The 27,075-nt window shown below is 39.9% G+C and overlaps 2 protein-coding genes across 4 annotated transcripts in view; both read left to right on the forward strand.

The window, feature by feature from the left end:
• Nucleotides 1-27,075, forward strand: part of RAD54B (RAD54 homolog B) — a 64,901-nt gene that overhangs the window by 12,913 nt on the left and 24,913 nt on the right. The window lies entirely within an intron of this gene.
• On the forward strand, nt 5,605-13,461 carry FSBP (fibrinogen silencer binding protein). Its single transcript, XM_075141482.1, has 2 exons — nt 5,605-7,224; nt 11,520-13,461. Exons 1-2 carry the CDS (start codon nt 6,854-6,856, stop codon nt 12,043-12,045), a joined length of 897 nt encoding a protein of 298 aa, XP_074997583.1. The 5' UTR covers nt 5,605-6,853; the 3' UTR covers nt 12,046-13,461.

Raw genomic sequence — 27,075 nt, forward strand, 5'->3', positions numbered from 1 at the left:
TTGCAGAAACTTGGCTTCTCTTACACCATTTCTTTTTCTAGAGGCTATCTTGCTAATGGGGATTTAAGAATTTAAGCAAAATAGCCTGAGAAAGTCATAATTTTAAATCTTTCTGTATTTGTCAGCTGCTTCTGATGAGTCATCAAAAAGCTTGTTGGAAGAGAGGATCAGAGAAGATACAGCATGTATTAGGAACTGGACACATTTCTGAATTTGTGAAGAATGGTGCTCTTAGTTTTTCTTTTTTTAAGGACATGACTTAGGAAGTGAAGAGCTAATTCATGGTGCTGTATAGTCACTTAATATTATAATTTAGAGTCCTGTAGCTTTAAGCCAAACTTAGTTTGAAGGATGGTTACAGATCTGAATGTGTGGGCCCTGGAATGTCAGACTGAGATGAAGATAAATTCTTCAAAATTTCGCATGGGGTGCATTTTAGTTGTCTAATTTGAATATTTCCCATTTCAGTGGGCTAAATGTCAAGAGAATGCCTTACATCAGCAGAGGGGACAGAAGTGTAGTTAGCTTTTATGCTTGGAATTTTAGCTGATAAGAGCTCTGGAGTAGGCCAGGTGTAATTCAGGCTAGTTTCAATAAGTGGTGTAAAGGTAATAATTACATCATTAACTTCTGTGTTTTCTGTGCTTGTCATGAGATATGTGCACCCTTGTTCTTGCAGCAGTTGCAAGAACTGTTAGATGTTAGAAGTTAATATGTGCTAGATGGTGATCACAGAAATAGATGCAGAAAAAAAGAGGTAAAGCTTCCCCTTGTTCTCCCTGCCCCCAATGCAGGACAGAGGTTTAGAAACGTTTAGAAATAATTGTGCAGGAGAAGGGAAAGGAGTGGTCTGAGAGGTTCAGGTACAGCAAGGATAAGAACAAGAAAGTGCAAAATTGATGGTGAAAGCGTTGATGAAGATGAGAAAAAAAATCAAGTGAATGAGAAAGCTATTTGAAACACAACTTAAATGATCTAAAAGTATTTCTAAAAAGTCTGGAGAGAATGTATTTAAGCACTGTAACTTCCAGATGAAGTCGTCTTGCAACTTTGGTTCACAAAACTTTGTCATCCTCAACCCTCTCCATAATGAATAATGCCTGCAACACTTAGTTTTGGAGATTACCCATGAAACAACTGCCCCTATGAGAGACCTTTGGAGTTGAAAACTTTCTTACCCACCCTTTGCTGCAGCAGGCTCTTAAGACAGGCAGATCGAATGACTTGGCACTGTCTTGCTGTCGTATCAGTAAAGAGGACTATGTGATGACCTAATGGAACTTTTGCAGCCCTTCCTACCTAATAGACACTCTCAAGTCATCTTATGCAGCTGCCAAATTCATTTGCAAGAGTGAGCAACTGCCTCAATACTTGTCAAATGTTTCCGCTGCCAGTATACCCCAATATACTGCCAGTATATTCAGTGATGTGTAACATAGCCCATCCTAGCTGCTGAATCTTCTTGCAGTTTCTCATAAGCACAGGGGTATCAGGGTTTCACTTCAGCTTTGATTCAAATCTTGTAATGGTCCTCTTGTTCTTATGATTTTCAGGCTCCTAAGTGATTGCAAATGCTAAACCCAGGTCTCTGCAGAGTGAGTTTGCTTGCACATTATTAAATAAGAACAGATGTCCTTCAGACTTATTTTGAGACTACCACTTTGCGGGCAGAGCACCTTCCCAGAGTTTAGCAATCTGTTGATTTGATATTTTTTGCATGAGAAGGTCCCAGCCTGAATCACTTAAGCTGGTGTCATTCCCTTCAACATTCAAGTTTGCTGTCTAATCCAAACTACATCTTTCAAGATACGTTCTTTCTTAGGGCATCCTTAATTATCTCAGAAGTTTTTTGTCTTTGAATCATGTACCTTATAGTGATTATTTTTTTTTTTTTAAAGTTTGTCATCGAGAGATTCTTCCTCAGTTCTGACTGACAAAGGATCCTTCCTCTCCCTCCATCCAAGATGCCCCCCCCATTTAAGACATTCTCCTTTACAGGGTGTTCTGTCTCATAATGTGCCTAAATTTACATGGGCCACTTGATGTAGTTTTTGGCCATGTCACTTGTAAAATTTGGGCCCATTGAGCTTTTTCAGCAATTCATAGTCATTTGGCTACTTTAATCCCTGTATTATAGCTGTGATTCATTCATCTCTTGATAGCTCTCCAGAATGCACTATTTGTATCATTTTTTTGGTATTAATTCTAGACTTTTCCACAGCAAAAACCTGAACTTACCTGTTACCTGTCGTTTTGAGTCTTATTTGCAACTGCTGTAGTTCTGCAACCTTAGCAAGGGTCTGTGGCTCGGTTTTTGAATAATCATGCTAATTTTCCTTTCCCTAGAAAAATACTCTGATCTACTCTCACAGCTCCCATTTTTCATGAACTTCCAATTACGAAGATTTCATCCACTTGAAAACTGCGTTTTTAAATATTAACATTTAAATTGGGAAGCATCTGGTTTTTTTAGAGGAAAGAACCAAGCAAATTAAAAAAAAAATGCTGAATCCAAGCCTTTTTTCTTTTCAGAATTCTGAGTAGATTAGTGAATTCCACCTTGAAAATATGAAGGAATAACGAGCTGTACCTTGTGCATAGGATTAAAACAGGAAGTATAGAAGGCAGTGAAATGATGTGATGCGTGCATGTATGACTATTTTCTTCAGCAGTGACCAGAATTTCCTCCCTGCTACCTGTGGTTTGCTGTCCCCTCAGTTATGCTAATAAAGTTTTTGCAGGGTGTATTGCAAACCATATTCCTAAAATGATCCAGAGAGAGTCTGAAAATCTTTTAAAATGTATTTCTTTTGTGCAAGTTGTTTATCCTGTGGCGTACTGGGTCAGGGAACTGCTGGTGGTTAAAACTAACCCAGCTCAGAAAAAATTATTAATTTGCAGACAAATCATTCCCTGATCTGACTTGCTCAGAAGGTTTTTGAGTGCTCCTATCAGCACAGTGAAGGGGCAGGAACATGACAGGGTTGGGGGGAGGCAGAAATTCCTGTTTTGGCAATGTCCCACATTTATGTTGACTTAAACCAATTATTAAACTCTATGCTTGCCCCCCCAAAAAATATAATTGATTAGTCTGTAGCTGCATCATCTCCCTGAACTGGCTGTGCACTGTGTTGCATAAGTGCTGGTGTTGGTGTAAGGTGTAGGATGAAGGGTGAACTGTGGCAACATTTCTTTTTTTGTAATTGTCTTGGAACTACACCTATTGTTTTAGCTCAAAGAAGTCTATATGTAACATTAATATCCAGGCTTCTCACCTTCTGTGATTTCTCATCCAAGTACTGATATGACCTTAGGCTGATGAGCAGAGCTATTTTAAAAAGGAAAAAAAAAAAAAGAAGGAAAAAATCTTGGTTGGCAGCCAGCTTTGTTTTTACAAGGGTTATTTTACACTCCTGCAGAACAATATGTAATTCAGACTGATTCCTTCAGGCGCTTGCTCAAAAGAAATCTTTGTAGCGGTATTTTGCTATAATTGCATTAGTGTGGAAACTTGGTCTCTCTAGCAACATTAAGCAGTAAGGTGATGAAGTAATACAAGTTTAAATAGGTCTACATTAGGAGTTGCTGCACCTGGTAGCCCAGTATAGAGGAGACTGCTGCAGCTCCTTGTAGCCAGGTCCAGCCTGCAGTGAGGCTGATTCCCAAGAGGCACACACACACGCATGCACACTATACGTATATATATGGCCAGCCATACAGAAAACATAGCATTCACACAAACACAAACAGCATCAATGGCCTCATCCTTCACCTTCACTGACTGAGTGGGATGAAAGCCTGTTTGTGGAAAATACATACATATACAATATGGATCCCTCCAGCAAGTGGCCTTACACTCTTACTCTGCTCAGTAGCCGGTCCCTGGATCCCCTGGTCTTCCAGTTGCCTCACAAACCTGCACTGGGTCTCTCTGGCAGCTGGTCTGAATTTATGACCTTACCAGTGGCCAGTCCCCAGGTGTCCTGGTCCCTCCAGTAGTCAAATCTCAGACCTTCTGGTCTTTCCAGTATCTGGCCCAGACTCATGGTTCCTCCAGTTCTTGGCTCCCAAGCCTCTTATCCAACTTGCTGGCTAGTCCGGCTTGGTGTTTGCCAGCGATCACGCATTGACATAGGTACCGAGGCAGTATGCATGGGCTCTGGCCTCTCTGCTTGCTGTCACCCCAAGCACCTGGGCCTCTGTGACCCGTGGTACAACTCCAGTTGCTGGTGTGTACATATCCATGCAGCCATGCACACAGAGCAGAGATTCCCCTCACCCAGGAAAATAGTTACAAGTGTAGTTTAACAAGAAGATAGGACAAACTGCAGTGATCAGGTTCTGGACAACTGTCCTGAGCAGCCACCTGTTTACATGCACCTGGCCTCTTTTATCCCTTTTTTCCCCAGTATTTTCCTATGCTTGTTCTGTCCCAAACCACTTTCATCTCTCCCTTTTCTTGCCTTTGGTTCTTCTTCTAAATATCCTGTACTATGCCTTCTGCAATCCCAAAATACTCTTCCTGGCATCTCATAATGAGTCCCCTACCCCAGTGGGCAGTAATCCCTTTCCTTCAGTCTGCAAGGTGATCTAGAGAGAGCCTCTCCCGTGGACTCGTCCGTCTGGGTCTCACCCCCGGCCCACTGGGCTGCTCGTGTTTCTGACAGCCCTGGGAGCAGGCGGACTGAGGGCTCGGTTTCTTTCATTTGGCTTATTGGGGTTCCCCGCCTGACACTTCATCTGTGCTCTTTGTGTCTGTGGGGAGGAGCCTGCAGTCACACACCCTAACACTGATTTCTTTCTTTTTGTCACTAAAAAGACTAGAGACTGGGCACTACACAACTGCTTCAACATCAGATGGTACCACGTAGGCTCGCCTCTGACTCAGTTCTGATACTGCCAGCAGCCTAAACTATCTGAGGCATATTCCTTTTTTATCTTTATTTTTTTCACAGTTACTGAAGAATAACCAAGTGCATCAATTTAAAAAAAAAAAAAAAAGATAACCACCAGCTTTCTACTCTTAATATTAGTAAAGAGCAAAGTGTGGGGAAATAGGGAGCGATTCGGTGTTTAAAAGTGATGGTTTTCATACAGTGCTTGTAGCCACATGAATATTTTGTTTCTCAAATTCTAGTGTAATGGGTTTCAGACTATAAAATGCTTTATTTAATCTTGGCTTGAAAGCAATTCCAGCGAAGTGGACTGGTCGCAATTTTGTTAGGTGGTACAGACAAGCCAAGTCTCAGAAATGGTTCCAAACGTGCTTGTTGTTCTAAACTCTAATTGATTTTTAGCAGTTAAAAGTCTCCCTTTGTTTAGTTTTAATTTCATGTTTTGAATACGGCTTGTGTCTGCTTTAGGATTTTTCCCCTTAGAGCAAACAAGTTTATACCTAGATCTTTATAGCCTTAAGATATTTCAAACTATAATTAGATTTTTCTTTCCTTCACCCCCCTTCCAGGCTCCCTTGTCTTCAAGGCTGAACATGTTAAGCTTGAAGCTGTTGCCAGTATCTCAAACGGTGTTTGTTTCCACCCCCCGGACTCTTTCAGTCGTGTACGTCATTTTTCAAACTTAGTTTTTGCTTTTTGTATTTGAGAGCACCTTTCCTTACATCTGCAGGTTTTTCTCTTTCTCCGATTTGTCGATTTAGTTTAGACTACAGAAATTGAGAGGCTTGCTTGCATTTTTATGTGAAGACTTGGTTTAAGGTGATATGTTTTCGAGCAAGCATTAGAAATGCACGCGCACAGCATGCACATCTGTTAATAAAAATCAGATTTTTATCCTGAAAGAACGCTTGGAAGTATTATTATAAAAGTAGGTTGTTTCGTGGTGGATATGATGAAAATGCCAGTACCCGCACGCTATAATGCACTCAGTAAATCTGTCACGATTGACTGTAGCCTTTATTGCCTGCAGCCCCGGCGTTAGATCATGCCGTTTCCCGGTCCCGGCGGACCGAAGGGCGATGACACGCACAGGCGCTGCGAGGCAGGCGTGTTTTCGCAGGGCACAGCTGCGGGCCGAAGTTACAATAAAAAGCCGATTCAGCGCCGGCGTTCGGGGCTGGCTCGCTGGCGTTTTGCGGCTGCTCCTGCTGGCGTCGGAGGCTCGGCCGCCGGGAGGAGCGGCCTCTTTAAGAAGCCCCCGTGTCGGTAGCCGGAGCGGGCTGCCGAGTGCAGGAGAAGCTCAGCTTTACTGCGAAGCCCGCGCCTGAGTGTAACCTAACCGGCTGGAGGATATGCCGCCCCTGATTGACAGCAGGACCAGCATTATGCAAATGGCGCCGGGGAGCGCGGCGGCGGCCGGGGGCTCTGTCAGGGAGCTCTCTACACACGCCGCCCGCGCCCTTCGCCTCCCGCTCCCTGTAACGCTCAGTGCGTTTCACAAAGCAATTGTTGCTTTTTTGGGGACATCGTTACACGTGAAATCATCTCGAGCGCGGTTTCAGTTTGAGATACGTGTGAGAGCGCTAGGGAGATGTGTCAGAGCTTGTTACTCAAGCTAAATTAGGTAATTTTTAGCTGGGTAACGTGCTAATCTTTAAACCTTTATGTTTTTAAATCCTGCGTATGTCTGGTCTCTTCGTACAAAAGTGTATTTTGCTTGTTTCTTCTCGTCTTCTTCAGTCTGAAGCCTTATGTAGGTCAGGCTTGGCTTAAGCAGATTTCCTGAACCTGCGTCAGCTTAAGCTGAAGGAATTTTAATAAACCCTCCCTTGTAGGCGTGGGCCTAAATGAGACTAGCCTAGTTAAGCCTGATCTTTTTCTGTTTGTGAAAAAGAGCTGAGCAGAGCTAGGGACTGCATGGTGGCTTCAGAAACGGCTTCCTTAATTCAAAGATAACAATGGTCGGGAAGGCCAGATCTTCTAATTTTACCTTATCTGAAAAGCTCGATTTGCTAAAACTCGTGAAGCCATACGTTAAAATTCTCGAGGAACATACCAATAAGCATTCTGTAATAGTGGAAAAAAACAAATGCTGGGATATCATAGCTGATAACTACAATGCCATCGGAGTAGATCGCCCTCCTCGTACTGCACAGGGCCTGCGCACGCTGTACAAGAGGCTCAAAGAATATGCCAAACAGGAGCTATTGCAGCAAAAGGAGACTCACTCAGACTGTAAAAGCAGCATTTCCGAGCCAACCAAGAAAGTTGTGGAGATGATTCCACAGATTTCCAATGTGTGTTTAAGAGACAGGAGCGGTGTTCAAAGGTGAGATGATTCTTTTTATTTTGTTACTGAATGAAAATTATGGCGCCTCCTATCTACCCTGTAACGCTTTGCTTGTGTTCAGGCTCCTAAAGGAAACGTGTATCAGAGAAAATCCCCAAATGGGGAACAATGACAAAATAATATTGCTTTTGTTTTATGGGAAGCTTTATGGTGACTTAGCACTGCATTCTTTTTTTCAGCTCTCTTTTCAAAGCCTGTTTCAGCCTTCTTTGTCATACTCTGGAAAGTGAGGGTTAAGAGGGAATCTAAAGAGAAGTAGTAGCTCCAACCTCTACCCCTCCCCTACCTTTTAATAGGCAGATTATTCAAACACTGGCAAAGTGATGGCTATTCTCCTCCATTTAAGGTAATACTGCAGTCATTTTGCAACATATGGAACTATTACCAATTTATAGAAGATTTTTAATAAAGTTAGTTCACAGAGCTAAGAAACCTTACTCATACACCTTTTTTCTCTCATTTACTCTGATGTTTGCATGTTATGTTTTAACTGATCCCAATCCTTTACAAAAAAAAAATTTGACTCCCCACACCACAGTGCCTTTGTGAGTGCAAATGTTTTTTCAAATTATACTTTTCTTGCATTGACGGTGGTTCCCTGAAAGTCAAGCAAAGCTAATTGCAGTCTAAACTCCAAGCAGTTCTATATCGTACGTTAGGTAGTTTAAATACAGAGAGAAAAGAAACAGAGAGGTACAGCACTAGAAGTTTTCTTTTTTTGTAGGATTTTTTTTTTTTTTACTGCTCTGTAAAGTGAGACACACTGTCTAGATTTGAGCCAGACATAATACAGGCAGGCAGCATGCAGGCTTTCTCCCACAGCTGGCTAATGCCCCTCGTATCTGACTTGCAACACTCTGCTGGTTCTGTATTGGTCCTTGAGGGATCAAAAAATGCTTGGGTCAGGTTTTGGTTCCTCCAGATACAAAAACTAAGCTAAGGAGGAGGGAAAAAAAGGTCAAATAACTCCCCAGCAACCTTGAGAAAGCTCTGATTTTCTTATTTTCCCAAGCAGATTAATGGGAAGCGAACTTTCCGTATTTTCATCAGATATACTGGTAGTCGGTGCAGCAGCGTAACACTCTAAGAAAAGCTGGCATGCGCACACACGCTGAATTGGATTCATGGTGCCACTGGTTGAACTGAATGGTAACAATTGTCTAAATCCCAACATGCCAGATGCTCTAAAAATATGCTGTTGTGGGTCCTTTGCGTAAAGAAGTCTGAAGCAACTGGGCTGCACTGCTGCTCCTGGTGAATGCCCCTGGAGGAACCGTTCCAAAGAATTCTCTGGAACAAAACAAGGCTTTTAATTGCGCTAATAAAGGTTGCAGTGTCTTGACTACCAACTTTTGTAAGGAGGAGAAAAAAAAATCGTGTGAGAACTTTGGTTTGTAGATCGGCTTATAAAAAGCACTGACGCTTTTTGTGAATGATTAAGAGCTAATGATCTCCATAGTTTGTCTCCTATAATTTAAACATTTTTTGCAGTCCCTTATGGCTCTGTGAACATTGACTTGATTACTGCCTACCCAAAATGGTTATTCCTAGTAACAGCCAATACACTGTATGCTGAAGGAAGAGAATATAATTTAAATTATTTTTTCCCTGCCCAAATACATCATTATTTTATAGTTCTAATTTTAACTCTGAGTTGCATTTTACCCTAATTTTCAAAACCCTGTATTGGGTTTTAACTCACCAGGATATGGCTTAGGTTTTGTAGGACGGAAACACAACTTATGATGAATCCAAATTCTTAATCGCACCTTTAAACAGTTTCTAGCTTGCTGTGATTAAACAAAACCTGGTGAATCATGGGTGCCTGCAGGGTTATAAACACCATCCCCCAATTGTGGTAACTGTTGTTTGTCTTTCTTTCAGTCAAGTTGTCAGAAACAACATTAGTAACCACCATACAGGCGGCTCTTTTGTTTCTCAATTCCTTCTTTCTCTCTTTGCTTTCTAATTGTTTTCCTCTTAAGAGACTGACTGTAAGGAAAAAAAAAACAAAAACCCTCATCAGAGCTACCTGAAGATTTGGTAATTTTCTAGTTCTGTGTGGATTACACCTTAAGAGATGGATTTTTCACTGTTTGGAGGCTCTAGTCTATGTTAGACGAAATCTTACCTGTCTGTCTTCTCTTTAACTTCTCTCACTTTCTCTTTCTGCTCTCTCTCTGTTTCCTTTTGTCAAAATGACCTGCTTCTCCTGCTGGTTGTTTCCACTTTTCTCAGGCTAGAAGCTGGCCAAGAGCCAGCAAATAAGAAGGAGGGAAGCTGTATTAGAAGCTGCGGTTGTGAAGAGGGGGAAGCCCAGAATTACAGTCAGCAGTGGGAAAAACAAGTGAAAATTTGGGTGCAGGATAATACTTCCGATGCTCAATGAGAGGAGTAAAAGGAATGTGAGGAAGAGGTATATAGGAAAAGGTGAAGCTTTGTGGCATGAGGAGGAGGGAGTAAGGTGATAAAATTGATACTCTATAGGCAGCTCAGGTAACAGTTGAATTAAGATTATCCTGGCATTTTCTTTGGGGAATGAAAGATCTATTTTCAATGCCTGCTTCAGATGGACTCTTTTTTTTTTTTTTTTTTTTAAATCTTTAGTTAAAATAGTTTGGGTGGTTGACAGGATTAATTTTTGGAAAATATATTGCTCTCCCCCTGTTGAACATTTTTATAATTGAGTATTGAGAAGTTTCATGCTTTTATTCTAGAAATTGCACTTTCATGTTAATGGATGGCAGACTAGATCAGGGTCCTTTGGAAATTGCAACCATGACTGCTTATTTCTTTTAAACTAAGAGTTTTGAAGACCGTGGGAGATGCAGAAGAAATGATCATGCCACCTTTTGATTAAGGAGTTAGTGCATTTACATGAGAAGTAGGATGTACAAACTAAATTTCTCCTTTGCTTCTGGGAATTGGAACCCACATCTACTGCTAACCAGGACAGTGTTTTAATAATCAGATAGTGTTTCTCAATTTGTGGATTGTAGGGCTCACAAGTAGTTTAAAACATGTAAACAAACACCTCCCACCCCCCAATTTAATAGACAGCAACTCAGGTCCTCCAGGGATGGAGAGCATCCACAAATGTTATATTAATCATGAATCCACTTGCTGCCTTTAGCTGCTAGCAGCAGCTCAGTTCTTGGAGGTTTGGGAAATGTCTCATATCTGCAACCACCAGTTACAGGCTCTGTTTTAGACAGTCATGGCCACAATGATGCACTGTCTTCGGTATCGGTACCAGGTTAATATATTCCTGTTCCCATGTTACACTATATTGCCTTCCCAGTCATGCTGAAAGTATTGTTTGTAGATCTGTACTGTAAAATAGATCAAGAAGCTGATCTGGCTTAAAAAACATTACCTGAATAAAGGAGTGATGTGCAGAAGTGTAGGGTTTCAAACACAACTGATGGTAGAGAAGTAGGCAAGAACAGCTGGAGCCATTATTATCATCAAAGCTAATGTAATGTCAAATCATGATTTGAGCTGCTGCTGACTCAGGGCTTTACACAAAGACAGATGAGTCAAGTGGGCGTTGTACTTTTCAAAAGAAATGCACAGAACTATAGGCTGTTCTTAATGGAAACATTTCTGTGTCTTCTTTTGAAGCTTCAGAAAAATATTGAGATCACCAATTCAAAGAGAAGGAGCAAGGATTAGCTTGATTCCCTAATCTACTGGCAGGGTCATCATTTTGGCTCTGGTTCTTCTCCCAAGGCTCTTTGTGTAATTTTATTCAGTGATTGTTTTACATTAAAAAAAAAAACAAACAAAAACAAAAAACCAAATACAAATACTTGGGTGCATGAATCAGAAACAGGGAATGCATTAGAACAGGAGGAGATTAATAAATTCGGGAGATGGAAATGTTTCCGCCACAGTCTGCTCAATCTAAATTTATGCCCTTTTAAAATCACATTATATATTATATAAACTCTTCCCTGTGTCACTTGCATCACTTGCTGCTGCTTTTTTTTAATTCTCATTTGTCACTAATAGCCCTTCTTGCTTCTCCAGTGTCAGAAGGAGGACTTACCAGGATAGTTCTCTGTCAGCTATACTGCCTTTGTAGCGATAGAATCTGAATAACACACGTGTGGTGGAAAGAAGGAGGGGTACAGGTGGTGTTCATGTAATGAAGTAGAGTCCCAGGCATAGATAGCAGAGTAGTATTTCAAATGAAGCTTTGGTTACTTACAGCTGTGCCTTTTAAAAATAGTTTTTAATGGATTATTTAAATATGATTTTGTGTGTTCTAGTGCTAGTATCGATAAAGAAACAATTGCTGGTACCAGTTCACCACAGGCAATGTTGGATCACCATCCCGCAACAGTCATGATGGAGTTGCAATCAGAAGAGGATGTCAAACCTCCTCCTTCTTTGATAATAGACTCACAGCAAAACGAGAACTTAGAACAAGAGGAAGAACACCAGCTGGTGCATATTATGGAAAGGTCTCCTTCAACATCAGTATCTTCAGTTGATATGAGAGTGATGATGTCTCCCTCTCCTGTACCAAGAAGAGATGAGTTTTTTAGGCTTGAGGTTGGAGAACGCTTTAGACCAATGTGTGGGTATGACCCACAGATGTTACAAATGCTGAAAGAAGAGCATCAAATAATATTAGAAAATCAAAGAAAAATTGGTCTTTATGTCCAAGAAAAAAGGGATGGTTTGAAAAGAAAGCAGCAACTGGAAGAAGAACTGTTGCGAACAAAAATCAAAGTAGAGAAGCTGAAGGCAATACGACTACGCCGTGATCTGCCGGAATACAGCAATATCTAAATATTCTATTACTTCTGTCATATTCTTTGAAATACTTAATAATAAATGCTTTTGCCCTAGCAAAATTGTTCCTTATGTTAATATGGATGGATCAAAACCTGGCCTTGAGAGATGAAAGCATATTTTCCATGTTATTGTTTATGTACCTTAGAAAAATACCTTGTACAGGTTTGAATGCACCAACTCTTCTGGTCTGAAGTATAATCGAATCCTGTATATTTAAGTGTTAGGTGGATAAAAATCCAAACTTTAAAAATATTTCCACTTATCTCTGTTAGAGTTGTGATGAGCTAATGGAAATGTAGCCCAGCTCTTTTTAAAAATTTTGATCATATGCATTATTTTTTCAAATAATTACCTATCCTTTAATATCTTATTGAAGTTACAGGTTAATAAATACATAGAAAAAGGAGAATAAAAGGCTATGTTTAAATGTCTTATTCTTTTCAAGTTGGTAAATCTTATGACAGTGGTAAGATTTTGCTGATATATCAGCTTGGAAAACAAAATTACTGGATTGTTATATTTTTTTAATGTTCAGTAGACAGAACATTCAGTAGACAGAATAAATGTACATCTTTTAAAAAGTTAATACTTTTTATTGTTTCCAGTGGAGGAGTGTTTCCATAGGACATTATCAAAATAGACAGTGAATGCAACACTTGGTTTTTAAAACTGCATGCATGTGTAATTTGTGTGTACAGTTACCATGATCGTATCTTCAGTTATAGTAATTAATCGGTGATCAACCACAAAAATGTCTAATTTCCTCATTTGCATGCATAATTACTACAGTGCATGTGCAACCAAGACAGTTGCAGGTGCCTTTGATCAGTATCACTATGACTATAAGCTACTGAAATAAAATAGTTTCTGTATGTAAGTAACATGTGACTTGAAATCAACAGAAGATTCTTTGTTATTCTGGGTACCTTTTATAAATGCTGCTGTTCTGGTCTTTCGATTAGTTTCAAATAAAATGCCCAAAATGAAAAAGAAATTGATTCTTCTGTCTGTCCTAGGAGCAGCTGTTTCCTCTGCAGTTACGATCAACGTTCATAACTGGAAGAAAAATACCTGGAAAGCATAAGCCCCAGATGATTCATTTCTTCATAATTCTTAGTCTCCTGCCTGTTATGAATGGATCCACAAGTGCCTTAGACCTCTGGCTCCTTATTCCCTGTAACAATACTTTCTCCTTCCTCTAACCTTTAGCACAAGAAAAGGAAATGAAGCACAGCATCAAGGAAAAAGACAGAACAAAGGAGATGTAATTCCTTCTGTGCCTCCCATCTCAGAGGGCCCCAACAACAGAAAGAACAACAGCAATAGGAAGGAGAATATTTCTTCCTGCGGCTGCTTGTAACTGTCGCTCCTGTCACCACTGTTTTCCCAAATTTGCTTCTTTCTCCATTCCCACAGAATCTCAGCATGCGAGCATGGGGCACTGGTCTGCATCAGCAGACTCTGAATGAGGTAAGCCTCACACCTCCTTGTCAGGTTACCTTTGTAGCCACAGGGATAAATGCCTGCTAAAAACTGAAGGCTGGAAGCATGTAAGTTTATCTGAGGGGCTAGTGGAGCTTAGAGAATTGTAGTTAAAATGTTATGATAGTAATATGAGAGAAATAATCTTGACTGTCGGTGCCCAGGATAACTTTAACAGGTTACAAATGGAAAGAGTAGAGGAAGCAAGTCTTCTGTTTACAAACTGAGGAAAAATACAGACAGTGAAAACGGATGTCGTCAATATGGAGTTCCCCAATACTTTTCCTCTTCCATTTGTTTTCTAGAGAGCACTGTAAGCGTTTGTTCTGTTGGGAATTTTTGCGTGCACTGAAAATGATGATGCCTGAATAAGGCCTCTTTCTGTACAGTCCTTGGCTTTATGCTGTATTTTTCAGTTCAAGGACATCGATCTGTTTTTGTATAGCTGGAAACACTTCAATGAGATACTCACTTCCCTGAGTTTACAAGAGTCAAAATACTGGCTTTAATAAATAAATAAGGATTTTATTTGTTCTACTTTGCCATGTGAAATGTGGCTTCTCAGAAATGGGAAACAGCACTAAATTCCCTGCACTCGTCTTAATTTGGAAATGCCTGATCTTATCCTTTCAGTTGAAAATCAGAATTCTGGTTTCCAGTGGTAAGGAATTAATTTCTATTTGTTGTTTCTGTCCTTACATATTATGCAAATGAACAAGTTTTTAATAGTTCAGGAAATAATTCCCATATGGCTCATCGTCTTGCAGTGGTTTTGAATTATAGCTACTCTTATGTTGGCCACCAAAATGCTCTAGAGACTTTAGAATATATTCCGTTGAGTTCTCCATTCTCCTTGAGCTAGATGAAGAGGTGACCTCCAGGGTTTCTATTGGCATGGTATTTTTATTTCGAAGGCTAGAACCAGAGGAATTTCCAGACTTTGAAAGCTTGCAGTCCATTCTGAACCGAAAGACAAAGTAGATGCAAAAATAGAACTCTGAGTAGAGCGAAGTCTCCCTTGTATTCTTGATATTGGAAGGGGAAGGATGCAAATGAGTAAAGAAATAATAAAATACACCAGCCTGGTTAGAACTGTCTCCCTATAATCAGTGTTCTCCCATGTTTGGTTGTTCTGTCTTTGTCTCAGTGGAAGGCCTTTCATTCTTATCTGCAGGCAGCACCTCCAGTTCAGAGATCTCTCATGCTTCTTGTTTCCTTTGTTCTCGGTTGTGTTTCTTTTGAGTTTTAGGGGGAGCTTGGTGTGGGGGGAGAAATCTCTTGAGTCCCCGTGTAGCTCGCTTGTTTCTATACCAGTGACATGACATTTATCTCCTTTCACTACAGAAATGTTTCCTCCTTCAGTGACATTATATTGTTCTGTCAGTGCAATATGGTGCTGACTATATATTATACCTCTCCATGCTGGTGGGATCTGCATTTCTTTCTCACCCCACATCTGCTTTACAGTATCAGGTTATCTGTCTGAGTCAGACTTCTCAGTGCCTGTTCCTGTTTTTTTTCCATGTATTCCTAATGTGGGTACATGCACCACAGCTGTGGCTAGTCCTTCTGGACCTTGAAGTGCTATGAATTTTTACTGTTCCAGCAAATGATATTTCGTTAGCATGTGTGAAAGGGGTGGTAGGAAGCCTTTCCCTCCTTCATCCCCGTTCTTATCCTCTTATTCCCTACACTACATCTGGCAGTGCCATTCGCTGTCTGCATGTTTATAATGTATGTAGTAAGAGCAGAGTAATTTTAGGCAAGGACAAATTTCTACCATATGTTCATGTCCTTCTACTAAGATAACTGAAATAAACAGGCTCCAGGAGTAATTTAATTCCCAACATCTAATGGACTTATGTTTAGGATTAGAGTAAAAAACTACCTGTGATAACTTTGTGATAATTGTGATAGCATCTTGTGTAACTTCATCTGTCTGAGTAATTGTCTAATAATCAGTCTATAATTTTGTCAGCTGCTCCCTAATTATCTTGCTTTTTTTTGTCCCTCCCCGCTTCCCCCCGTAAGCTTTTGACTCCTGTGGAATCGTCTCAGTTGATGTGCTTGCCTTCGATCAAAATTTTTACCAGGTAAAAATGGTAGGAGAGAGATGTACTCCAAGGAGAGATTACTTATAGCTAATCTTGCTTGTCATACTCCTGTTTTCTAACATCTTCCACCTCACTAGCTTCAATTCCTTTATTTCGTTTATATTTCTACACATTTTCTGGCTTGGGATTTTTTTCCCCCCAATGAAAATGCATAGACTAGAGCTTGCGTATGATCTTCTTTGGGCAGACTTTGTGTCCACTGGATTTCCAATAGGCAAAGCCATTAAGTTGCTTATAATTATGAGAGAGTTTTTTTCTAAGTGGGAGGAGCAAATGGGGAATTGTGGTACCCAGGCTGGCTGGCTAAGCTGTTTTTTAGAATTTCTTGTATCTTATTTTAAAGTGCTTTAGGATGGTTCCATATGAATTTTAACTTCGGTAAAATCATAAAAAGGTTACTCATGAAGATGATAAAGTGTTGTTTTCCTAGCATGTTGATTACTTTTTTATTGTGCACATGAAAATAAAGAGAAGCCTTTAAAAAGAATGCCTTGTAGCATTTTTCAAGGTTTTAAAATACATTAAATATAGCTTCTCAATGTGTATTCCTAACAAGTCATGCTTTTATTTTGTTTTTAAATATCCAGGTCTTAAATAATTTGAAAAATCTCATTGTCTAAGTCTTAGATTTAAAAAAAAAAAGAAGTGTACAGTAGTTTACAGTAGTTAAAATAATAGTCTGCTAGCTGGGTGTGTAACACATGACTACATTTCAGTCATTCTCTGACCCAGGTTTCTGTGTTTTATCTCTGCTAAAAATGAAAGCGTTCACCTTGATGTTGGCCAAGTTGCCTGTGTAGCGGTGGTTGCTCTTAAATGGCATCCAATTAGTCTGGGCAAAGTTTCCTCCATAATAAACATACAATTTTCTGAAATTTTATTGAAGACTAGCTAACAAAATTAGCTGTGAATCCTTTTCTGTAAAACCTACACTTGTTCAGTGCCAAAATAGTTGAAAACCTCGCTTGTGATTCGTGTGTATGAGGGGGTGGTAAGGGTCAGAGAACCCAAGGAAGTTCAGCCGTCTGCAGGCGTTGGCATTCCCCACTGTCCCTGCCTTTCTTCCGTGCTATGGGATTTCACACTATTTTATCCTAGTGATTACATAAAACAATTTGTTGATGTATCCAAACATCTCTGAGGGAACATAACACCTTGTTTGACTCTGTATTACTCACACAAGAAGAATATCATATAATTTTCATTGAATACTTAATCAGCAGTTACTCCACATGATTTATGATTTCTATTTGCTGTTTAGCAAAACTGCAGACTTGAGAAACCCTACTTAATTTTTTGTATTTTATGTATGCAAATAGAACTAAAAAAAAAAAAAGTCCTTGTTTCCTGGCCATTTCCTGTTGGGTTTCGATTTTAATCTATAATTAGCATAATCTAACATAAATGTCAGCTAAAAAATAATTCCTCTGGATTAGGGTGCCCCTCCATACTCAGTTAATGTCAGGACCCAGTTTGGCTCAGTCATTTTGTTTACAGTATTCTGTGTGTCGCCATTTGCTTACTTGGTATGTGTTTGTACGATCCTTGTCTATATTGCTAATGCTTTCTCAAAAATGTCTGTTTCTAAAGCTCAGAACTTTCTGCATGCTTGAAATAAGTAGGTCAATTTATAAATTACTGATTTTTTTTTTTTGCTTTGATTTAACAGTGAAACAGTAGGACAAAACGTTTATCTAGTTTGGGGGTGAGGAGGAGGGATTTTGGACTGCCTGTGGTTAGTTACTACAATGTTATTTGTTTCCTCTATTGTATCAGATAAAATGTGTTGCAGTAGCCTCGAGTTGTATCTATTATTAATCACTGAAGATGTCATGTGAAAGTAAGTAGTTTATCATAACTCTGCAGCAGTTTGCAGGTAAATTTTACTTAGCCCGCCTGTCGATGCTGTTAAGAATACCGTTCTGTAAGTCTAGAAATGTTTGTGTGGCATGTACCAGAAATACAGAAGTAAAATTGGGTATATATAACATTACTATTACTGTTGATTAATTCCCTGTCATAATATGGCATTCACTTAGGGGTGCACATGTAAGCCGAAAAACATTATTTTTGACTTGTAAACTCTGCAAGTTTCAGCCAGGTGATGTTTGCATTGTTTTGCATTGTCAGGAGGCTTTGGCTGTAGGTTGTACATCATGATGGACTTTCAGGTGACATGGGTAGGATCAACTATCTGTTTGGCCAAACCACTTTATGCTGGGTTACTTCCTCTCAGGCTATAACGTGTGTGTTCTAGATACGTATTTGTGTTTGTTTATGTCTTTTAGAAGTAGCTCAGCTTTTTTCTGTGAACCAGATTGAGGGGAGAATATGCTGGTTTGGATGTATTGAATTTTTACGATCTTCCCTTTGTAGTGTTCTAGTTTCTCTGTGCTTTTTGAAAAAGTACTTGAAATTTGGCACCAAGCTGGTCTTTGGCCGTTCCTATAAAACCTCGCGCAAGTTTTGTCTAATTTGTAGGTCATTGGCAAACACAGAATTTGGTCATTTTCAGTACAAGTTTGTTGTACTTCAGATAATAGTCCCTAACTGAATTCTTAGGAGAGTCTGTCCAACCTGGGCACATTGTACTGTTGAGAGGAGAACAGTGATTTCTCCTCTGTGAACACCTTGAATGAAAGCAAGAAAATGTGTCCCTAGTTTTGCCGCTAGCAGGCCAGGCAGCCTCAGTGAGGAAGCCACTTTGTTTAGATCCAGAGAGTGTGACAGATGACAGCAAGGATCTTGAGCACAACTGCCCCTCTTTCAGGGTGGTAAGGATTTCAAAGCTCTTGGACTGTACAGCTGGATAGGTAATGGCCCAGCTCTTCTGCGAAAAGTTCGAGACCAGCAATAGCCTGGAAAATACGGCTTATAGCTCTGTGATTCAGAGTACTGCATAGTGTGTGCACAAAGGAGGGCTGACTTAAGCTTAAATAGGGAATTTAGCTATTGTTGATTGTTGTAATTATTTCTGCTAGATAAAATTTGTTCCTTTCTGAAGAGGTTTTATTATATAGCTGTATGTGCTAATTTGCTGTAGTTGAGTTTTGAAAATACATGATTCCTAAGACAACTTCCAAGATGGTACTAAAGATGTTTTCCAACAGTCCAGAAATTAAATATATTTTGAGAGTTTCATATACTTTAGCTCTGAAGATACAGCGGGCATCTGTAAAGATTGTTTTCAGATGAAATAGAGTAGAGATAAATTTGATCTTTTTTAAACCTCATCCTTCTATGATGAGTATGCACATGTACATATGTGCGTGTACACACACACACACACATACCCAATGAGAGATGCGTACGGTAAGTTGATAAGAAGAGCTGTGCGTGCTGCAGAGGCTTTCAAGCGACATAAAGGGTCAAAGCAGTCCATTGGGAATAGCAAGTAGACCCAGTCTGCTGATGGAAAGCTGCCACATCTCCATGTCTTCTAGTGTTTCCTTATATAAGTGGTCAGCTCAGGACCAAAAATAGGCAGGGTTGACACAAAGTAGACTGTTAAAGGCATCCTGAATTTATGGCTCCCTGCATAGAATCATCTTATTAATTTGCATTGGAATTTCTATGCAATTTAAGTTGTATTCAATTTTCTTACATCCAGACCCAGCAAACGCAGCACAGTAAGCATCGCTTACCTCCACAAGGATGAATTTCTCCTCTTCCCTCCTCCCTCATCTTCCCTGTTCCAGTTTTGCTTTCCTAGTAAGAATTGCAACTAGAGTTACAGGTTTTTGTGCTTGGACCATAAATATTACTTTTCTGCTTGGACTACTGAATGGATTACATTTATGTACATCAAAGTTATGTAACTCGATTTGGAAAGATTACTCTTTCCCTTTCCAAATATTTCGTCAGCCACTCTGCAAGTAATCATTGCTGCATAACACATGAAAATTCTCAAAAATATGACTCATCCGTTGTGCGCCTCTTTCCAGGGTAATGTCATAAATTTTAAACAGTCCTGTTTAAATAATTTAGTATAGGAATATATTGTGTTTCATACTTATGACAGTGGGCATAAGTTTTATTGATTATTTTTGTTTTAAGGACTCTCTTATAATCCAGGGAAATCAAAGATGGCCATTAACAAACACAAACAGTACATTAAAAATGTTTTTCCTTCCAGTATGTGCTAAACCAGATGTTAATACGAAGGATACGTAATCTTAATAAATCCCTTTCTGCCTGCTTGCTTTTTGTTACAGATCTAAAAGTCTTTGCATTTTAGGAACAGAGGTTTTGTACAGCACAGAAATATAGTTTTATTTTTAATAAAAAGCAGTAGTAGTAATAGCAAATGCTTAAGAGAGTGCCAGACTGTATATTTTCAAAGTACCCCATATGGATGTAGCTGTGTACCTTCTATTAACATTTAAACACAAAAGGATGCATACTTATATCTCTGCAAGCTGCTTCAAAAATTCACTGCTTTTTGAAATGGCTACAATTAGCTTGTGATCGTGTAATAGTCTAATAACTGTTTCTTAGTAATTTGGATACTTTGTAGTTTAAATATTTGGAATTTTTCCACTTATATCCCATTTAGACTATCAGTTATTGCAATAACATTCAGTATTTACAGAACCCAAGTATAGATGTTGCTTTCTGACATGACATGACTTGCATTTATTTTTTGAAGTAAAAGAGCCTTTACTTGACAAATTAATCAAAACAACTTTCGGTGTGGATGGCAACATTAAGAAGTGTAGTAAAGAGTCAACTTCGATGGCATTTGGCTGGTTCCAATGTTTTACCGAGCTGATCTGGCTCACTGCACCGAATGATGCCTGCAGCCTTTCAGAATTCTCAATGATGCTGCTTTTTCCTTTGATAATAGGACTTGCACATCTATTTCTGTGGACGTGACAGAAGCTTTCAGCTTAGTTCATTAAATTTTTACAGTGGAAGCTGGAGTCAGTTGGATTTTTAGACAGTTGAGAAGTTTAGGAAGAATAGTTTTCTACCATGGAGCTATAATTTTGAAAGTATATGCTCTCCATCCTCCCTTCTCTGCAGTTGATACCCTTAAGAGGTAAATGTTCCATTAAACGGTGATGAGAGGGTTGTTCCTACTCGTTCAAATTAAGTACATCTACCATTTCTATTATTGCCTATAGAAAGTTCCTATTTGAAAATAAAATCAAGGTTACAAACTCAAGTACCCACAACCTGAATCCAGCACAACCTGAATCCAGCCTTCTCATGCTGTTGGATATAGTCATTAATTACATGATTATGGATTATATTTCTGTAGGCTTTCTTGCCAGTTTCAATTCACAGAATGGACTGTGTCCACTTAGTATTTTCTTTCCACTTCTTTGTTCAGTTATAGACTTATGCCTTGTTTTCAGCACACTATTCAAACTATTTTGAATTAATTAGCTAATAGTTTTTTCTCTAGTGCCTATCGTGATAGTATCTGAGTGCTTCACAGATGTAATTACGTTTCACAACATCCTTGTGAGATAAGATGTTGGTATAATCTCCACTTTCTAGGAGATAATCAGGAGTCGAGGCACACAGAGAATAAAACCAAAAAGCCCCGTTATTACCAAAGGTGCAGACTGAATCAGCTAGGACGGCATTATCTCAGTGCTTTAGTATACCCTACAGTTAATCTTTCCAAACCACAACTTCCATTTGCACCCGTGAGCGTTCACTATTGCTACAAATGAGACTGAGTCACAAGTCATGTGCTCAGACGAATGTTTAGTGCTGAAAAGTCAGGGTTAAATGACTTTCCTTACACCACAAAGGAACTCTAGAAGACATGCAAGTAAAATCCAGTTCTCTAAGGCACTATTCAGCTTATCTAGCCACAAGAGTGGACTTTCTGTCCTTGCAGGCTCAGCCTCCTTCATCACACATCTTTTGCAGTTTGCAACAAAGCAGCTGACGGATCGCGTAGGCAGCAGCAGCTTCTTTTTTACTGCCGCTGCCGAGCAGTTCAGTTCTCTGCACTGAATGAGCAAGAGGTCCCGCGACAATGTAGTGCTGCATGTTTTCTGTAAAGACTTTATCATTAATGCATGTGCGCAATGGGGCAGATCAGGTCACTGGAACAGTCTTATTTTTGACGTCTCCAAACTTTGCTCGACTTCACCACCTTAAAACTATTCAGTTGGTGGAAGCTGGGGTTTGGGGGATGGGGTGGGGGTGTGACATAGTTTTGTACCATGGAGTTATAGATGTTAATCTTTTGGCTTTTAGAGCAAATTAACATTTCTAAACAGATTGTTCCATATAATTTGATGTTTTCATCTGTGTAAGACAAGCAAGGTTGAAACTCTTATCTTTACCCTTTGGGATAATAAAGTGAATGACTGCATTAGGAGGTCACTGAATTCAGTGTAGACCATTATATAGTGGCATGCAGTGTTTTGCCCAGTTTTGCATGTGTTTGCTGACAGCAAAGAAATGGAAAGACTGAAAATTTTTCAGGTTGAAGAGCAGAAAGTACCAAGGGAACTTGGGGGAAAATGGTACCATGATCCAAGCTTTAGCTCCTGCTTTGCCTTCACTGACTTGTCCACTAGAAATTATTTGCCCAGTTCTGGGTCCTCCACCAGTCCTAAACTCAGAATTGATTTGTGTTTGTCTCACAGGGTACGATCAGTCAAATGGATCCAGTTCAAAAGCTTAATTGCCTCTCTCTCTTATGCTGCACCTAAATCTCCCCTTGTTCTCCTCCCCCAGCCCTACCCACATGGAGAGCAGCTGCTGAATCCCGTTCTGTAAAATTATATGGAACAGCATAAGAGTTATAGTAGTTTTATGTTGACTACCTTTAAGACTACCTTGGTAGTCTTAAAATTTGAATTAGGGAAACAGTTAAACTAGAAGGATGGGGGAAGAGGAGTGGGCCCTGTTTACCAGAGGTTGGGTTGCTCTGAGTGCCCTTCTGGGCTCACCTGCTTGACGTCATTTATGTTGTAATGCCATGTTGTCCTTAGCCAGTTTCTTCCACTGTCACTTTTTACTTTATTTTCCCTGTCACTGTCTAATCAGCTCCTGTTCTCATTTTTCCTCCCAAGTCTTCCCTTGATTTCCCTTGATTTCCCTTGATGGCTTCCAGCCATACGTTTTTTAGTGAACCTTGAATTTTGAGGGACAGAGATAAGGGGCAATTCCTGCTTGGAAAATCCCAACTATCTCTCTCTGCTGCTTGACTTTTATACTGGACTCCAGTCCCAGTCTGCCCCAGTTATTTTCCCCATCCCGTCTCCCAAAATAATCTGTTGTCTTCCTACTCTTTTTACTCCCCGCTTGGTTTCTAGCCTTTCTCTGGTGTGCTCTGATTCCCGCTCTGACTTACGGTCTTTTACCCAGTTGTCAGTTTTCTACTGGTTTAACATCAGCCTTCCTTTCCAGCGGTAGTCTTTCTTTTCAGGCTGCTTCTCCCAAATTGTTCTTTCTTGTAGCTGGTCCTTGTCCCCTCTGCCGTCTTTCCCGGGTTGGTGTCAGGAGGGGAGATGATGTCTCCGAAGGAGAGGGACCAGAAGAAATTCCCTGCTGGCGTTCTTGGAAGAGACCCAGCTTTGGTCTGAGCAGTGAGAGCTGTGACTACAGAGAAAGCTATTCTCGGCCTCAGTTAGAGCATGTCCAGTGTGTAATCCTCAGGAAACTAAGCTGCAGAGAATGTGCAAACTGCATTTATTTCCAAGAGCTTTTAGCTTTCAGGAATGGAAAAAGTTTTACCCCAGCCAAACGAAAAAAGAAGCGCTATCTTCTCCCCAAATTTTTAGATTCTTCTCCGGAGTTTTGAGTTATTAGAGCTTCTACAAGGAATAATAGTTTATTGTGACTAAAACTGCATTAATCTGTGATTTTTGTTCTCATAAACAGTGATTTTTCTTTCTCTGAAAGTTTTTATGGACATTGTGCGTATCTGTGAATATGTGTGCTTAAACTGAGACAGCCAGCACGGAAGACGTTGTATGGGCTGATGAAGGCCTGGCAAAGTTATCAACTATGTAAAATAAGATCTACTAATGGAGATCCCCATAGTAATGCACGTTCAGCAATCTAGAGGCTAGTTTGATTGGAGTTTCAGATGAAAGATATGCATATAAAGTGACTTCGACAGAGAGATTATATTAAAAAATTTTGATCATTTGCATTTTTGTTTAAAAATAATTTTGGATGTAAAACAATGATGTGTTTTTCAAAGAAAGTATTCCTGCTTGAGAGATCAGTCTTTAGCTGAGTTTGCTAACGATACTGATATATGCGAGATGAATTACATACACATTTTGTGTTTGAAAGAGGGGTACAAAGCACTGGGTTGTAATCAAGCGACTCTGAGATGTAATCCCAGCTGTCATTGATTCCTATGGTTTTAAGGCAAGTCAGCTTGACTCTTGCTGGTTGCACTCCTCATAAAAGTCTCATAGAAGTGCTGTGAGAAGAGTTATTACATATTTTTCCATCTTCGAGGCACACTAATATACATGTTAGCTTAGTATTAAGTTTATCATTAGACTGAAATTGCTTTGCAAATGAAGGATGATGCTATCTCTGTCTCATATTTCTTTAAATATTCCTGGGATATCTTAGGAGTGTTTAACATACAGATCTTTCATATGGAACAAGACATTTAACTACTATGTAAACATCTGTTCTCTAAATGTTATGAATTAATTTGATTAAGGAACTTTTTGATGACTTCGTCTGCTCAGAAGATGGAGATGACGCTGGCTCTGCGGAGCAGATCCATGGCACGCGTGCAGAGTGGCTGCAGAGGCTGCAGCAGAGCACGGCCATCGAGTTGCGGCTGTGATTCATTCAGAGCCCGAATCTCCTTTCACCTCAGTCCAGATTTTTTTCTCTGCCTCCTTCTCTTTTGTCATTATTCCTTAGCCCTATAGAGCGCAACTTGAATCAAACTTGTCTTCTTTAAATTGTAATTTTTGCATTGCGACAGTGCTTTTTATTTAGAAGCTTCAGAGCGGTTGACGGAAAACTCCCCATACATGCTTACAACGTGGAAGTTCAGGTATGGAGGTGTTGGGTAACTTGACAGATCCTGTGATTTCAAAATCACACCAACCTAACAGTAGCTGCCACAAAAAAAGGGGCAGCCTCCCAGCCTCCTTGCTCCAAACCGCGCATATCCCTTCCCTGTATTGACTGTAGTTCCTGATGGGATTCACCGAGCTGGCTTGCCTGCAGCTGGTGGATGAGAAGCGGAGGGGGAGAGGGAAGGAAAGGTGAGCTCGTGGGCTTTGGCAGCAGCCTGCAGTTAGATGAAGTTAAGCCACCCATTAAACCACACCTCAGGCCGAGGCGTCTAATGCCCTGCTCACTGGAGCATGCCGCCCTCCTGACGGTAACGCATACTTACAGTGCTGCAAGCTACAGTGTATAGTCTACTGAAAATGCATGTCTGAGTTACCTTTTGTAGTCTTTCATAATGCAGCTGCTTTCTTGGGGCATTGGGAGTAACCTAATGCACTTAATCGATGCATTTTCTCTAAATCCTGCTCATCAGAAACTGGTTAAACTAGTTTGCCATTGGAACGCTCCCCTGTCCCCTCTCCTGGATCCTGTCCTGCTTTCTGTAAATCATCACCTTCCTGAGGCTGCTGAAACTTTTCCTCATATCAACTAGGCTATCGTTTATATCTTGAAACTTAAGCCCTTGCTTTCTCAACCAGAGAGAGAAAGCTTTTTTATTTGTGGAAGCTTTTCAAAGCCTTATTAGCCATGTTTTTAAAGTTCCCAAGCCCTTCGTTCTGGGAGGAAAGACATGCCACTTGCTAGAGTTTCTTCGTGGTTAAGAAAACCGCACTCCCAGGCTGGGCAGTTTGCTGTTTGGGAGAGAGATAAGTGGGCATAATTTCCAGATCTTTCTCATACTGTGGTGTACACATAGTTCCTGTTACTTATTATTTTCAGTCCAAACTGATTAACAGCAGAGCTCAGAATTTGCAATTGCAGTTTATCTTCCAGGGTCTCAGCAAATCCAGCTCTATTTAAGATACTGTCTACGGTCAGTGAGCAGCAAGGGTTTTTTACTGTTGAAACCGTTGCTCTCTGTACCCCTGTATCAAACACTGAACTTAGTCCATGTGCGTAACATACCAGTCTCATTTCAATTCCTCAAAAGTTCCTGACACTCTGTTTATTGAATTTGGATATTCTGCTATTTCGCTGGAATAAATCTTTGAAGTTAAATAGGTGTGTGACTGAATACAAACAAAAATGGTAGGGTAAAAAGAAGGTTGAATGCAAGTACCTAATCAGCATTGTTGGTGAACAGGTTTAGGTTTTCTATTCAAGGGAATTCTGTGGAAGATAACTTTGAGAGAATGTAATTATTTTTACATAAAAATGTTTAATTTTTTAAAAAAGAAAAATACTGTAACACTTTTATCTGAAACTATACTGTAGTTATAGGTAAAAGGAGAATACTTTATGTAGCAGAGAAACCTAATCGTTATTGGATATTTTTAGAAACAGAAATTATGATAATTCAGAAGACAAATTGAGGGAAAAAATCTGAGCATTGCAGAGGCTGTTATTTTTCAGTTTTCCCATAGGAACATAGTAGTATTGTATGGAATATTGGTGCTCAGTTTGCTTCTCACTGGGGGCAAGTTGCTCTGGAAATCCTTTTCGGCAAAAGTTGCTATTACAAAATGCTAGCAGTTTCCAGCTCGTGTTTCTAAATTACTGGTTTTCTTATTATTTTAAATGAAGTAGGGATAAGAAGAGTTTGAAGGATTGTTATTGACCTGAAAGTTAATCTGCTGGTGATTCAGATAACACCACGCAGGACTCCCTGAGTAAAAGAGCAGTGACCATAAAACAGATCTCAGGGGTCACCAAACTCATGTGGGAGGTCAGTGGAGGAGACAAGGAGGTGGTCATTTGTTTATGGATGGCCATCCATTCAAGAGAGAAGAAGAAAGTTCTGCAATTAAATCTCCAGTTCTTGCAGTAACAGTTACTTAAAATCTTAACATGAGGAAAGAAGTTGCTGATTAAACTAAGAGAATCAGTTTGAAAAGCAAAGAGGAAACAATCTTGTATTTATCTTGTTGAATCAGTATACAATTAGAAACTCAATATAGAATCAAATTAGTCTTCTGTATTTTTAGCCATGTACGGGTTTTCTCTCTTCCCCCCTCTTTCCTTCGCCCCTCTAAATCTTATCACCTGTGATTACTGAAGATCCAATAGAGCCCTTATACCTTTTTGCAAAACTGCCAAGGATTTATTCTTGCTCTCTGGCTCATTTCCCAGGTTTCATCTACAAAGAATCTCCTACATTTCAAAAAGAGCTGCTCTGCTCTGTTTTCTCGTCCTTCTGCGGTGTGCTTCAGTAGCTGCTCTGTTATCCCTTGGAGATGGGGGCATCTGTCGCATGAAACACTACAGATGTTGGCTAATGCCCTGAAGAAACATCCACCTATGG

The sequence above is a fragment of the Calonectris borealis genome, chromosome 2 (assembly GCF_964195595.1).
Source record: "Calonectris borealis chromosome 2, bCalBor7.hap1.2, whole genome shotgun sequence".
Taxonomy (NCBI): Eukaryota; Metazoa; Chordata; class Aves; order Procellariiformes; family Procellariidae; genus Calonectris; species Calonectris borealis.